General features: G+C 31.5%; 1 protein-coding gene across 3 annotated transcripts; it reads right to left on the bottom strand.

Moving 5' to 3' along the window:
* Positions 1–3409: 3409 nt before the first annotated feature.
* LOC134282786 (uncharacterized) lies at positions 3410–11981 on the bottom strand. 3 transcript variants are annotated; one of them, XM_062765183.1, is made up of 9 exons: positions 11832–11980; positions 11642–11755; positions 10824–10894; positions 10025–10261; positions 9843–9914; positions 7824–7943; positions 5212–5412; positions 5021–5104; positions 3412–4580 (listed from the first exon to the last, which is right to left on the bottom strand). In XM_062765183.1, exons 3-9 carry the CDS (start codon positions 10878–10880, stop codon positions 4416–4418), a joined length of 936 nt encoding a protein of 311 aa, XP_062621167.1. In that variant the 5' UTR covers positions 10881–10894; positions 11642–11755; positions 11832–11980; the 3' UTR covers positions 3412–4415. The 3 variants fall into 3 exon arrangements, with proteins under 3 accessions (XP_062621168.1, XP_062621167.1, XP_062621166.1); XM_062765184.1 differs by lacking the exon at positions 11642–11755 and having other exon boundaries at positions 3410–4580; positions 7824–7937; positions 11832–11981; XM_062765182.1 differs by lacking the exon at positions 11642–11755 and having other exon boundaries at positions 3413–4580; positions 11832–11978.
* Between the last annotated feature and the right edge of the window lie 635 nt (positions 11982–12616).

A 12616-nucleotide genomic window follows, 5' to 3' on the forward strand; every position in this document is an offset into this window, starting at 1 on the left:
TCTTAAGCAACGACTAAAATAATCATAGTAGTAAAAGTTTCGTACCAGAAGAGGATACCATAGCACGGTTTATGAAATTAGGGTTAATATATAACAGGAAGTTATGCGAAATCCATTTAGGTCTCTTTCAAACAAAGAAAAGCGAATGGATTACATATACCTGTAAATTATACCCATCACACTTCTAAAGTCTCCTTGGATTGTCTGCTTATCAAAAATGCAAATATCATTTATACAAACAAGCAAATTCAAAGAATTGTGGTCCCCCGCTTTCGGTGTCTTTTTTGGGTGAGATGTCATTTTTATGACATTCTGTGTCTAATATGAACTCCCTATCATAAGTCATCTATTTAGAAATTATCACTGAACTCCAAGGTCAAGGTCAAAGGGTCAAAGTTGTTGGTATCCAATAAAAGGTCTTCCTACAAGGAATACGAATGTGAAATATGAAAGTCTTAGTACCTACCATTCAAAAGTTATGGCCAAAGTAAAAAAAATTGGAATTTTTGTTTAAAAGTGGGTTAAACTCCAACGTCAAGGTCAAAAGGTCAAATTGGTGGTACCCAAAGAAAGGTCTTGTCACAAGGAATACACATATGAAATGTGAAAGTCATAGCTCCACTGAATCAAAAGTTATGGGCAAGGTTAAAGTTTTTGTGACGGACGGACAGACGAATGAGATTTAATGTCCCCTCGCTTTCCCCTCACACCCCCCGTAAAAAATCCAATGTGAAAACTTTCAATTTATATGAAAACCTTTTTGACAGAATGTAATATATGTGACTCTAAACAAGAAAAAAGTAGACAAAATGCATACATACAGGCATGAACATCTTATTCCATTCATTTGCATTGCATTTTCACCACTTGTTGAATCGATTAAAAAGTTTTTTACGGAGATAATGAATCAAGTGAGTTTTGACAACTTGTTGTCCTTCAATCTACAAAGAATCGTATAGTAATTCTATTATAATGTCAAATATACAGACGTACAGTTTCTGCATGGTATTTATTTCTGTAGTTGTCAGATTTTATTTATCTTGAAACCATGTGGCTGATGCATGTAAAAAGGTTTACTTTTATCTTTTTTCCCCTTCGATACGCTAAAATATATACAGCAAAACTCGTTTAGTACGAACACGGATATTGCGAATTAACGGATAACGCGAAGTCAACTTGGATCCCCAGCTATATAAATTTAATGATTTTTTTTTATGCTTATAACGAATTGCAGATATCGTGAAGTAATTACATAGGTCCCAGAGACATCATTTTAACCGAGGTTTGCTGTAAACGCTTTAGGATAATTTAAAAAAAAATAAATCTCTTCTATTTAATTTATCTAATCAAATGTGATATTATTTAAGAGAAATTATTAGTTATACAGTACTTGTGAATTTTCCATCTCAGAAAATTTATTGATATTTGAATTTGATTTCTGAATAAGCAACTTAACACAAAAAATATTTGATGTATCGTGGTGGGTAAAATGGAAAAGAGTACTGTAGAAGTGAAGAAAATTAACTTACGCTATGTACGCGGTCACAAATTGTCAGCGGAAATTTGTCCAAGCGTACTTAATATAAATGTAAGACATATAGTGACAATCGAGAAAATCCGTGTAATTTTCTACCCGCGGATTAAACAGAAATTGAGAATCCGCGGAATTATGATCCCGTGAGAAAAAGTACGTCTACAGTAATTCAGAAAGGAAATTCTTCCTCTATATTTCACAGTCAATCTTTTCTACTTTTCCTTAAAATTTTACTTTTTTAAATTAATTTACACGACTCTTATGTTTAGGTAGGATCGTGCAAACTTTGCAATATTCCCTCACTTATGCAGCAATATACATGTACCTGCATCACCTGCATTGAAGTGTATATGTATTAGTTGATTCGATACGCCAGGGCATGCTCTACCTATGAACAATTTCTAAAACAAGGTAAATTATTGACAAGCAAGTTGATGAAACAAGAATATCAACAGTCTCGTTTAAAGTCATCATTTCGTAAGTTCTATAGTCGAAACAAGGGCCTTGTCAGCAATTACAATTAATCATTGAGACTAATGAGGACTGACGTTTTACATACTAACTGTTATTATTATTATATTGTCATTATTAATACACTGAATTGACGACGGATTTTTCCTGTATTTCCCGATCATGACAAGGAGCACACGGCGGTGTGACGGGTCAGCAGGGAATGATCACTCCTCAATGGCACCTGCTGAAATTCGTATTGCTTTTACATTATGAGGTTGACAAAAGTTAAAACTTTATAAACCTGCAAAATTTGAACGTTCAGAGTTTAGAAATGGTTGAGAAATCGAGGTTAGAATCAATTTAGACAGGATCGCCATTGTTCGAAAAAGGGACGTTTTCTGAAAAGGTGGAGCGGAGAGCAGCGATAACATTCTGCGTAGACATCGGAAAAACAGCAACAAAGACTCATAAACGCTGTAAACAGTCACAAAAATATAGTTTTAAAGGAAACCGTTCTTAAGTATTTAAGTGGAATATAAAATTTTCAGACGGAAGGAACAATTTACAGGATGAAATGCGTGAAGGACGAACATCATTCCAAGATTGCAGTAATGAGAAAATTTAATTTTGTAACGTGACTTTGCCGTATTTCTTTAAATAAAGTCCTTTGTACTCGAACAAAGGTTTGATGATTTGCAGGATCTGAAACAGGAAGTGTTAAATATTATTTTAGATATTAATTCTAATTTGTACACATTTTTGATGACTTCTTAATGCGACGTAGGAAATGTATTGAGTTAAACGGTGACCGTGTTGACAAAAGTTACATGTATTTTAAAGCTTTTAACATCGGGTAACGTCAAGGATTTTCTTTTTTAGTGTTCTGGGTATGAGTGTGTGTCTTTTTTGTATCTGACAAAAATATAACTATTTGTGCTTTGTTTTTGTTGAAAATTTGCATATATATACCAGCAGTCACGGTTTAAGTCATCATTTCGTAAGTTCTATGGTCGATACAATGACCTTGTCAATGAATACAATTTAACATTCAGTCAAATGCTGACTGATGTTTTTCATACTAATTATAAGCCCATTATTTATACACTGAATTGACTACTGATTTTTCCGTTAATTTCACACGGTAGATGTAACCTATCAGCTCACTCCTCTATACCTGAATCCACCTCTGATCCTTTGAGGTGAGCGTTTTCTCTGCTCCTGTTTTTGAATTTTTAATGTAATTATGAGCTTATTATATCCATATGTTTCATATTGTAATATGAGCGTGGTCCTGAACTCTTTCTTAGTACACCCCCCCCCCTTTATTTCAGACGGAACATTTCTCTACATCAGATACAGTCTATAAAACTGATGATAAACAACAAATTTTATTTGATTTTTATCAAGTACTTAAAAACAATAAAATATTACTATTTAGACTTACAACATTTACCTTAATGCACATCAAAAAAAATATTCAATTAAGTAGAGTTAGTAAGGCATCTATAGATTCTCAATTCTACACAACACAGAATATTACCATGATTTTAATAAAGTCAAACGTTAATAATAAACATATAAAGTACATTGTTTACGAATTGCTAAATAAATGTATTGCACAGTTGAGTTAGATGTATCTCATATTACATTATAAAAGCAACAACACCTATGCAGCCTCAATTAGTAAGCATGTAAAAACTAGACAAAAACCTAATCTGTTACAGGTTATATTTTTGAGTAAACCATAGATTTTCTTTAGAATTCTAATGTTCTGATTGTATATAAGATACAAACAGTAATCGATCTCATAAAATCTGTAATCAATTCACATATATGAGGCCCTGGTGGAATCAGATGCCTAGGGAAAGTTAGCATCCCCTGTTGACAGGCCACGTCCGTCATGAGCTCTGTGTTATGATCAGGCAGATGGAACATTCAGTAGTCGAATTCAATATAAGATTTTAAAAAAACTTACAATGTGTATGAAACATACGTCACAGCCAAAATACAACTAAGTGAAGCTTGAATAATGTTGTTGATATCCCTGTAGGATAAAAATAGTCTGTGATTATAGGACTTATCCGTCTCAATACAGAATATATATTTGGTTTTCAGAAACGATTTATACCAAGACTGATACAGTTTTACATAAACAGGGTTTAATCTGCCTTATATACTGTTTCAGAAACACTGGCTGGGAATTTAATGTTACATATTGTATTAAAAATCAATTAGATTCATATAATTTCAATAAAGCACAAATCTGCAACTTTCTTTCTCATCTTCTTTAGCTTCCCCATTTCCAAGAAACTTTGTCACTTGACAAAAAGGGTGCAAAGTACTCAGTCCTGTTCTACTCTTTATCCCATATACAGGCACATTGACATGTAAAGAGACACAGACATTGAATGAAATATAACCCCTTTGCCTAGTTAAGTGGCACTTTTTCTTCTTTCGTATCCTCTTCCTTATCCTGAATGTCCTCGTGTTTACATTTAAAGCAAGAACAGCAGATTTCTTTAAAACTGGCGCCTTGAGGAGTCAGGAAGTCCTTTTTCAAACATAACACGACAGAGATGATACCACAAGGCATCTAAAAATTAATTTTATGAGTTACTTCTTATTATCTAAATAATAAAAACAGAATACCGTCAATATCAAAATTGCAAGCTCAAACGTAGGGACAAATTCCTTTATTTTTTTTGGCAGGATTTCAGATATCTGTTGAGAATTGAAATCTTCAAAGTTAGACGATACTTGCATATTTCCTCAAGTTTGTTTAAAAAACAAATATTCAAGAAAACGAAAAAAATGACCCACAAGCTATTGAGGCCTTCAAAGCTGCAAGATCATAAACTTGTCATCTAATTTTTCTTGTTTTCATTTTTTATCAGTTTTTTTTTCAAAAATTGCAAGTGGTGTAATAACTTTGAGCATTTGATAAATCATATTTTCTTAATGTTATACATTTTGTAAATGCCTTTCTACATCCTCACAAATTTTTCATGAAAAATATTATCATAAATATCCTACCTCTAGAATTAAGATTGGTATTAAGACACCGAGGATATGTGACGAGTAGACACTGAGCTGAACAACTATGGCATGGAAACATCCCTGGTGAAAAATAAATAGATAAGATAAATAGACTGAATTAACTCCTGTGTGAACGGATGTTTGTCATTTACTTTCAACCGACTTTTTAGTTGATATTGATAATATACCTTTGTTTTATACGTTCCTCTGATAACTTGTGAATAACATTTGTCAGGAGCCGTAGAGTACGTTTCTTCTGTAACGTTGAGGCAGCAGGTCTTCGGAATTTCTGCGTTTGTTTTCTGGCATTCACCTTTAGTTGTACACCAAGGAGTTTTATCAAAGTCATTAGTCGTACCGTTTACAGGATTAACTCCACAACAATCTAGCTGTAAATAAAGACTTAGTGTAGAAAAAAATAATGATAATAACTACAGCTGTAGCCTGTACGTACGTACGTACGTACGTATTTGCCTAAAATTTAAGGAAAATGCATTGTACTTGGTAAGAAAAAAATATATAGTCATTCAACAATTTACCTGAAATATATAAACATGAATCAAAATAATAATGACATTGACCGACGTTTATATTTCAAAAGATGAATTTATTACAATATAAATTGTACGAGGTGTGACGATCAGACCGGAGTTATAATAATATATCAGGCTGTCTGTATTTAGAGCAGGTATAACAAAATTAAGGAAAAAATTTAATTCAACGCTTAGAGCTATAAATATATACTAAAATTATTATACATTATAATATAATACAATAAGCACATCTTTGAATACAAATCCAATTTTCTCTTTTTCTCTTTTAGAAAATATACAAGTAGAAAGAGCCAAAGATTACATATTTTATTTAATAATAATAAAATGAATAATACTGTAAAGATAATGTGTAGAATAATGTGCATAATTTTTTACAATATTTGCACATTTTTGGTATTAAGATGATTGCATTTTGTTACAAATTAATATTTTTCATTTATCTTAACCCCCTTTTTAAATAATATATTGGATTTCGTGTTAGTGCAATACTATTTTGACGTCATTCTGTAAAAACAAAGTTTAAATCATAAATAACTGTAATATATTATTTATGCAGTACTCCTATCGTGGTGTTCGATTTTTTGCGTTTATTTCTTGTTTTTATGTGCATTTTCTGTTTGTAAATAATGTATTGACCTGTATTTTCCATGATACTTTAGTCCTGTTTCGGAAAAAATGCGTAAAATTTGACAATTTCATCGATATTGACTAGCACACTTTGTAAGATGTACGTCTACACTCGTCGGATCTCTATAGTAAAATACATTGAACTGACTAGCGATCTGCTCCTTATATATACGAGTTGTAGGGAGAGCGTTGAAGAACGGGAAATATGGCGGACTATGACTATTTACGAGTATTGTTCAGCTTTAATATATTATTTAAGTAAAATATGTAAACTAAATTAACTCACTTTAATTTAGCATTGCGCATATCATATTTGATATATAAACCAAGTTTGCATATTACTTTTATTATTATTTACTTATATATGGCATTGAAGGGATTATGACAGTGTGAGGGAAAAAATATCGAAACTTTAAAATGCATTAATATTTTACTTCCATTAAAATGATCAAGGATTGGCTGCCAAATGAATAATACGTAAAGTGTTTACCAAGTTAATTGTATCAGGATCTTTGAAGATTAGTAAAGCAATACCTTCTACCAACTCAATTTTATTGTTACCCACAACCAAATTTAAACATGATACGCTCAATCAACTATACGTAATGGATATATGCCGAATACTGTTCTATATGTAAAATTATCAGACTGTTTGAGGCCCGTTAGGGCCGAAAACTGTCTGATAATTTTACATATAGAATAGTATGAGGCATATATCTTACTTAAAACATTGCCATTTAAATGTCCAAAAGTTACCTGAAGGAGTCCGATAATAACACAATGGGAGTTTAGGCATCAGTTGTTTTCTACCCATCTGATAAGTAGATAAAAGAAATGAGTGAACAGTAAAAGAGTGAGTGAACTCTTGTTTCATTCATTTCATTCATTCAATTGCAGTCGTTTCGTTTAGTAGGACAGGGGTACGGTGGTGAAAGATTTTTTGGAGGAACATTTTTATTTATGATGTGCCTAAATTGACATTGATACTGACATAATTTTAGGTGATATTATAACCATCACCATGGCAAGTAAAATGCGGATTTTTAACCTAGCTGAATTTTTAGCTTAGATATTGGAAACTCTCAGGTTTTGAAAGCGTGGCCATTGGGGAACAAACATAAAAGGAAATTGCAGAATCTTTTTTTTCAGAAATGGATTTAAATTCGCTTATTCAAAGTGCTGAATCAAAAACTCTTTTAAAGAGTGAAAATTAATGTTGTGGAAGGTTTAAACTCGGATTTTTTTCAAGGATTTGCTATTTTGTATTGTGATCAACTTAATTTCCTTGCGTTTGGTTTCCCTGAATTTTTTTCCTAACATTTTTATTGGGGGTTTCTGAACACATTTCATCTTAATTTCACTGTTCTTTTTGTTTTTTAAATACCGTCCGATTTTGTTATCATTGCCGTCCGATAATATATTATCAGACTGGTAATTATTATTATCGGACGGCTACAGGTAAATTTTTAGACTGCAAGAACAAAGGCTTGACGTCACAGCAATGTTTTAACAATACATACAACTATGTAACTTACTGGTACCACTTAATATGTTTTTAACATTTAATCAATTATTCTAATGTTCAAAATCAAATCCAGTATTCCAATACATGTACTTACTTTCATGTTCAAAAACATCTTATTCCAGGAATTAGATAGTTCATTTGTGCTGTTGATTGACACATCAGTAAAGTTTTCTTGTAGACTCTTAAGCATTTGATCCTTGTTCATTTCCTTGATCTAAAATTATACATTAAACATCTTAGTATTACATAACTATTCGAGAGATCGATAACAATTCGAGATTTTTTTTATCAGTATCTTCAGTGATTTTTTTCTACATTAAAACATACTTCTTAACAAAAGCATTTAGCTTTAAGGATGGTATTGAGAAGCCTGCTTGTTGTTTTTATAGCTCTCAAACAATTTGCAACTAAAATGCTAGTTCTGAGAATGAACAGTTTTTTTAAACATGACATGCTACTCTTTATAAATTGATGATTGATAGGGTTTTTAACAATCTTTTAAAATTTTGTAAATTCTATCGTTGTTATAATGATCATATGACATGTAAGCAACTATTGCCTACCCATAGTTCGCATTTTTGTTGATTTATATTTTAATTAATGTTTGAAATTTGATTTTATGGTAGATTTTACTATATATTCAACGTTTGCTTCATCAATTCATCGGGATTACCATGGGTGTAACTGGTCAATAGGTGATGTTTTCTCTTCTTGGCCAAATTATTTTTTTCTAGATTTTTTAAAGCTTGATTGTTTTCAATATCAAAGTCCATAAAACAATACAAAATAGGAGCAGAGCAAACAAGGACCTCCGTAACATCAAAGGTTGGATCAGGTACCATGGAGGAGTGAGTATCCCCTGCCGACTGGTCACACCTGTCATATGCTCCTTGCCATGATCATGAAATAACGGGAAAATCCGTCGTCAATTCAGTTAATAAATAACGGACTATCAATTATGTTTGAAAAACGTCAGTCAGAATTTGACTCAAAAATAAATTGTATTTGCTGACAAGATCATAGTATCTACCATAGAACTTACGAAATGATGACTTTAAACGAAATTGCTGATATTCTTGTTTCATCATCTTGATTGTCAATAATTAACCTTGTTTTAGAAATCGTTCATACGTAAAACGTGCTCTTGCGTATCGAATCAACTGAGATATATAAACTCTATATGCATGTGATGAAGATGTATTGCTGCATAAGTAAGGGAAGTTGATGATAGAAAAGTTAAAGTCATAAAGCTTGGTTGTTAGATTACCATTAACGTCTTTTTCAGGTAAATTATTCAAGTATGAATGCAGATACTAGAAGTGTCGGACTCTATGGTATCTTTTATCTCAAGCTCACCAGGATATATCGTATCGACGTAGGAATGGAAATTACCATTGTTAATTGACAATACGTCGTCGATATATCCAAATGTCGAGTTGAAGGCCACAGCAAGTTTTTTCTTCTTAACATGCAGATTTAATAGGTCTGCTAATAACGGTACGCAATTGGTACCCATGGGGATTCCGATAGATTGTTGGAAAACCTGGTCTCCAAAAAGATATTGTCAATCAGGAAATCAAGCATTTTTTTTATGTCAATTTCAGAGTACTCATGTGTGAATTCAGAATGAGTTTTAACAAAATAATTTTACAAATGAGCAATGACCAGGTAAGTAAATTTACGAGCTCCATTTTTAATGAAAATTAAAGCAGCTGTCAATGATATTAAAAAGCATGGACTTTAATCTATCATGGGAAATGGTTGTGTATGAAGTTGAAAAGTCATAAGTTTTGAAAATGTTGGTTTTGGCCAGATTTGCTTAATTACTAGTAATTAGCGTGTATCATTTTATGATTGAATCATACAATAACACAATTCTTGCTTTTTAAAAAAAAAAAAGTTTGCCAGTCATCACATTGACTAAAATCATTATACAATGACACATGCATTGACTTACCAACCTTAGAAGAAGAGTATTTAATATTCATAGCAATTTTCAATCTCCTTTCTTGCTTGGTAGATATATCGTATTTATCGGGTAGCTAAACCATCATACTGACATCAAATACAGCAGTAATGTTTAACTGTTTTGTATTTCATAATAACTTTGTACCTGAATTCTAGGGATAAACACAACAAGGATGACTACGGAACCCACACAAACCACGAAACTCAAAACAGACACCTGAAAAGACAGTTAAGGGAAATTTAATATAACGTTCATGAATCAGGAATATGATTATATTCAAACATTAATAAATCAATTCCATGTTTACAAAGGAGAAAAATACCTACCACAATTAACAAAATTTTCCTCCCCTTTACTATGATTGCTGTCAGTATACCTAAAACAGCTCCTGGTAACGTAGCCACGCCAATGGCAATAAGTAAGATTGGAAGGATACTGATTTGGTCTCCGAGTTTGTCTGAACCAACGCTGATGCTGTTAATGACTGGTCCTATTTCAGGATTTGCTAGGGTTCCGGCAGATAATAATATCCCAAGTACCAAGGAAATGATTCCAAGTAAAAACTGAATGAAAACATTGAATGACGTTCTTGAATTTTGTTGAAGGACAGAATGCAATTACGTGAGTTTTAAGATTTCTGTTTGAAATTTATTGACATTTGATTGAATTCCAGAAAAGAAGGATATCACAAAACAGATTTATATCAACAGTAAGATAAAAAAGATATTCTTTATTTCCTCCAAATTAATGGAGAGTTTGTATAAACAGGTAATTAACTAATTAACAACACAATGCAAAAAGAAAACATATTTATACATGTACAATTTTCTGCTAGAACATTACAGGTTTCGACAGTCTATTTTGCTTTTACCAAGATTTTGAATCCATTTTTATTGATGTTTTCTTATTTAACTGTTTAAGTTATAAATTAAGGACTTTTTTTATAAAAAAAAATGGTTTATACGTATTGCAACTCAAACACCGTCTTCTTTCTGATAAATTTCCATATCAGACGATCTTCTTTGAAATTTCAGTGTAGATTTATATGCAGCATTACTTTGTTTTTAGCTACATGTTAAGTTCATTATTAGTATGGATTAAAAAAAATCAGGAAATTGTACAAACCAAACAAATACTAATGGTCATCAATGAAATAGTTCCGAATTTCCTCCAGTCTGGCATGGTGAAGTCTTATGCTGAAAATTAAAAAGCATGTTGTGAAATTTCTGTTAATGAGTATGTTGAATTGATATACGCTTGTATTTATGTACATATATCTGTATATCACATTAAATATCTAATGAATGTTAGTCAGATCCTATGAAAAGCTCTTTTAAGTAACGTTTCTGTCTTTAGTGAAAATTTCAAAATTACATTCTTTTATTTTACTAATTACAATTTAAATAGTCTTTCAAAGAAATGTTCAATGATTTCTTGAAAGACTTGTGACGCTACAAGTATAATTTCAAAAGAAAAAAAAATGTCGTAAAAACAAGCTCTTTTTCTTTATCAGAGGAAAGAATCTTACAATTACACAGCTTAAATCCTATATTTCCTCAAGGAAACAGATCGATCTATTCTTTCCTTATCTTAAAAAGTCCTTTGTAAAATTTAACATTTTGCTATTTTTTTGATTAACAAACCGTGTTTTTTTTTAAATGAAAAAGAAAGGATACTTCTTATTAAACCTTTTCCGTAACCACTTTAATATGTATATATACTACCCTGATGATTATATCGGTAGGATTGCACATTTACTTTCAGTTTGATCTAATTAAATGTGCCATGAATGTTTTTCTTTTGTAAAACATATTTATATAATGTTAGCATTTTGACAAAGCGCTTCACATTTAAAATTTCAAGTAAACTTGTTTGTTAGTTTGATATGAAAACAAAAACAAAGAGAAATTTTATTCTCAATTAGATTAATGATAAATACATACCGTGATTACAGGCAGGCTAATCATAAATAGAACTGGATTTTATCTGACTTGTAGGGAACAAACATATTTGTACTTTCGGTTTCGACTATGACTCATAACCAATGCCGCGCCATTCTGCATAATATTGATTTATCGACATTAGTCTGTAAAAGTATTCAAAGAGAAAAGAACTGGCTATTCCAATGCTTACCTAGTATCTTTAATTTGTTTCCTTCTAGGTTTTTCTCAGATTTAATGCAGAACAGGAACGAAGGAGGACTCTTTGCACATATATTACCTTTAGTTTTTTGTAGGACACGATAGTAATTTGATAGCCATATTTAGTTTAAACTTCGCATTTAAAAAAAAAACAGTTTGAGCGTCACTGAAATAGATAGCGTTATCATCATAGTTAAGTCGATATAACTTAAGGTGAAGCACTTGTTTCATAGAGCTAACATATTCGAGTAATAGCAGATAAACATGTCAACTTATTGTCAAACAAAACACAAAAAAAATATGATATGTTCGAAGATTTTTATGTATTTGAGTTGTATTCTGAGTTTTCAGAATACAAGTATATAAAAATACAAGTCGGCTTAAAAGCGAGCACAATTAGGGGTCATTAGAATTTACAGGAGTTTTTTATAGCTGTTCTTCAACATTGTTCAAAGAATACATTCATTTTGACAATTAGCTCGAGAAACTTGAGAAAATTTTAATACCAATTTCACAGTTCAACAGAGTACTTCTTAAAAATGGAACTCGTAAATTTGCGTACCTTGTCATTTTTCAATTGCAATATGTAATTTTGTTAAAAAACAGTCTGGTTGTACACACAGGTACTTTGAAGTTGACATCAAAAAGATGCTGGAGTGTATGATTGACAATATCTATGTGGTTTTTGGAGACCAGGTCTTCCAACAATCTATTGGAATTTCCATAGGTACCATTGCGCCCAGTTATTAGTAGACCTATTTTTGTACTCATATGAAG

The sequence above is a fragment of the Saccostrea cucullata genome, unplaced genomic scaffold, assembly GCF_032062105.1.
Source record: "Saccostrea cucullata isolate Sc308-1 unplaced genomic scaffold, CSIRO_AGI_Scuc_v1 ctg3407, whole genome shotgun sequence".
NCBI lineage: Eukaryota > Metazoa > Mollusca > Bivalvia > Ostreida > Ostreidae > Saccostrea > Saccostrea cuccullata.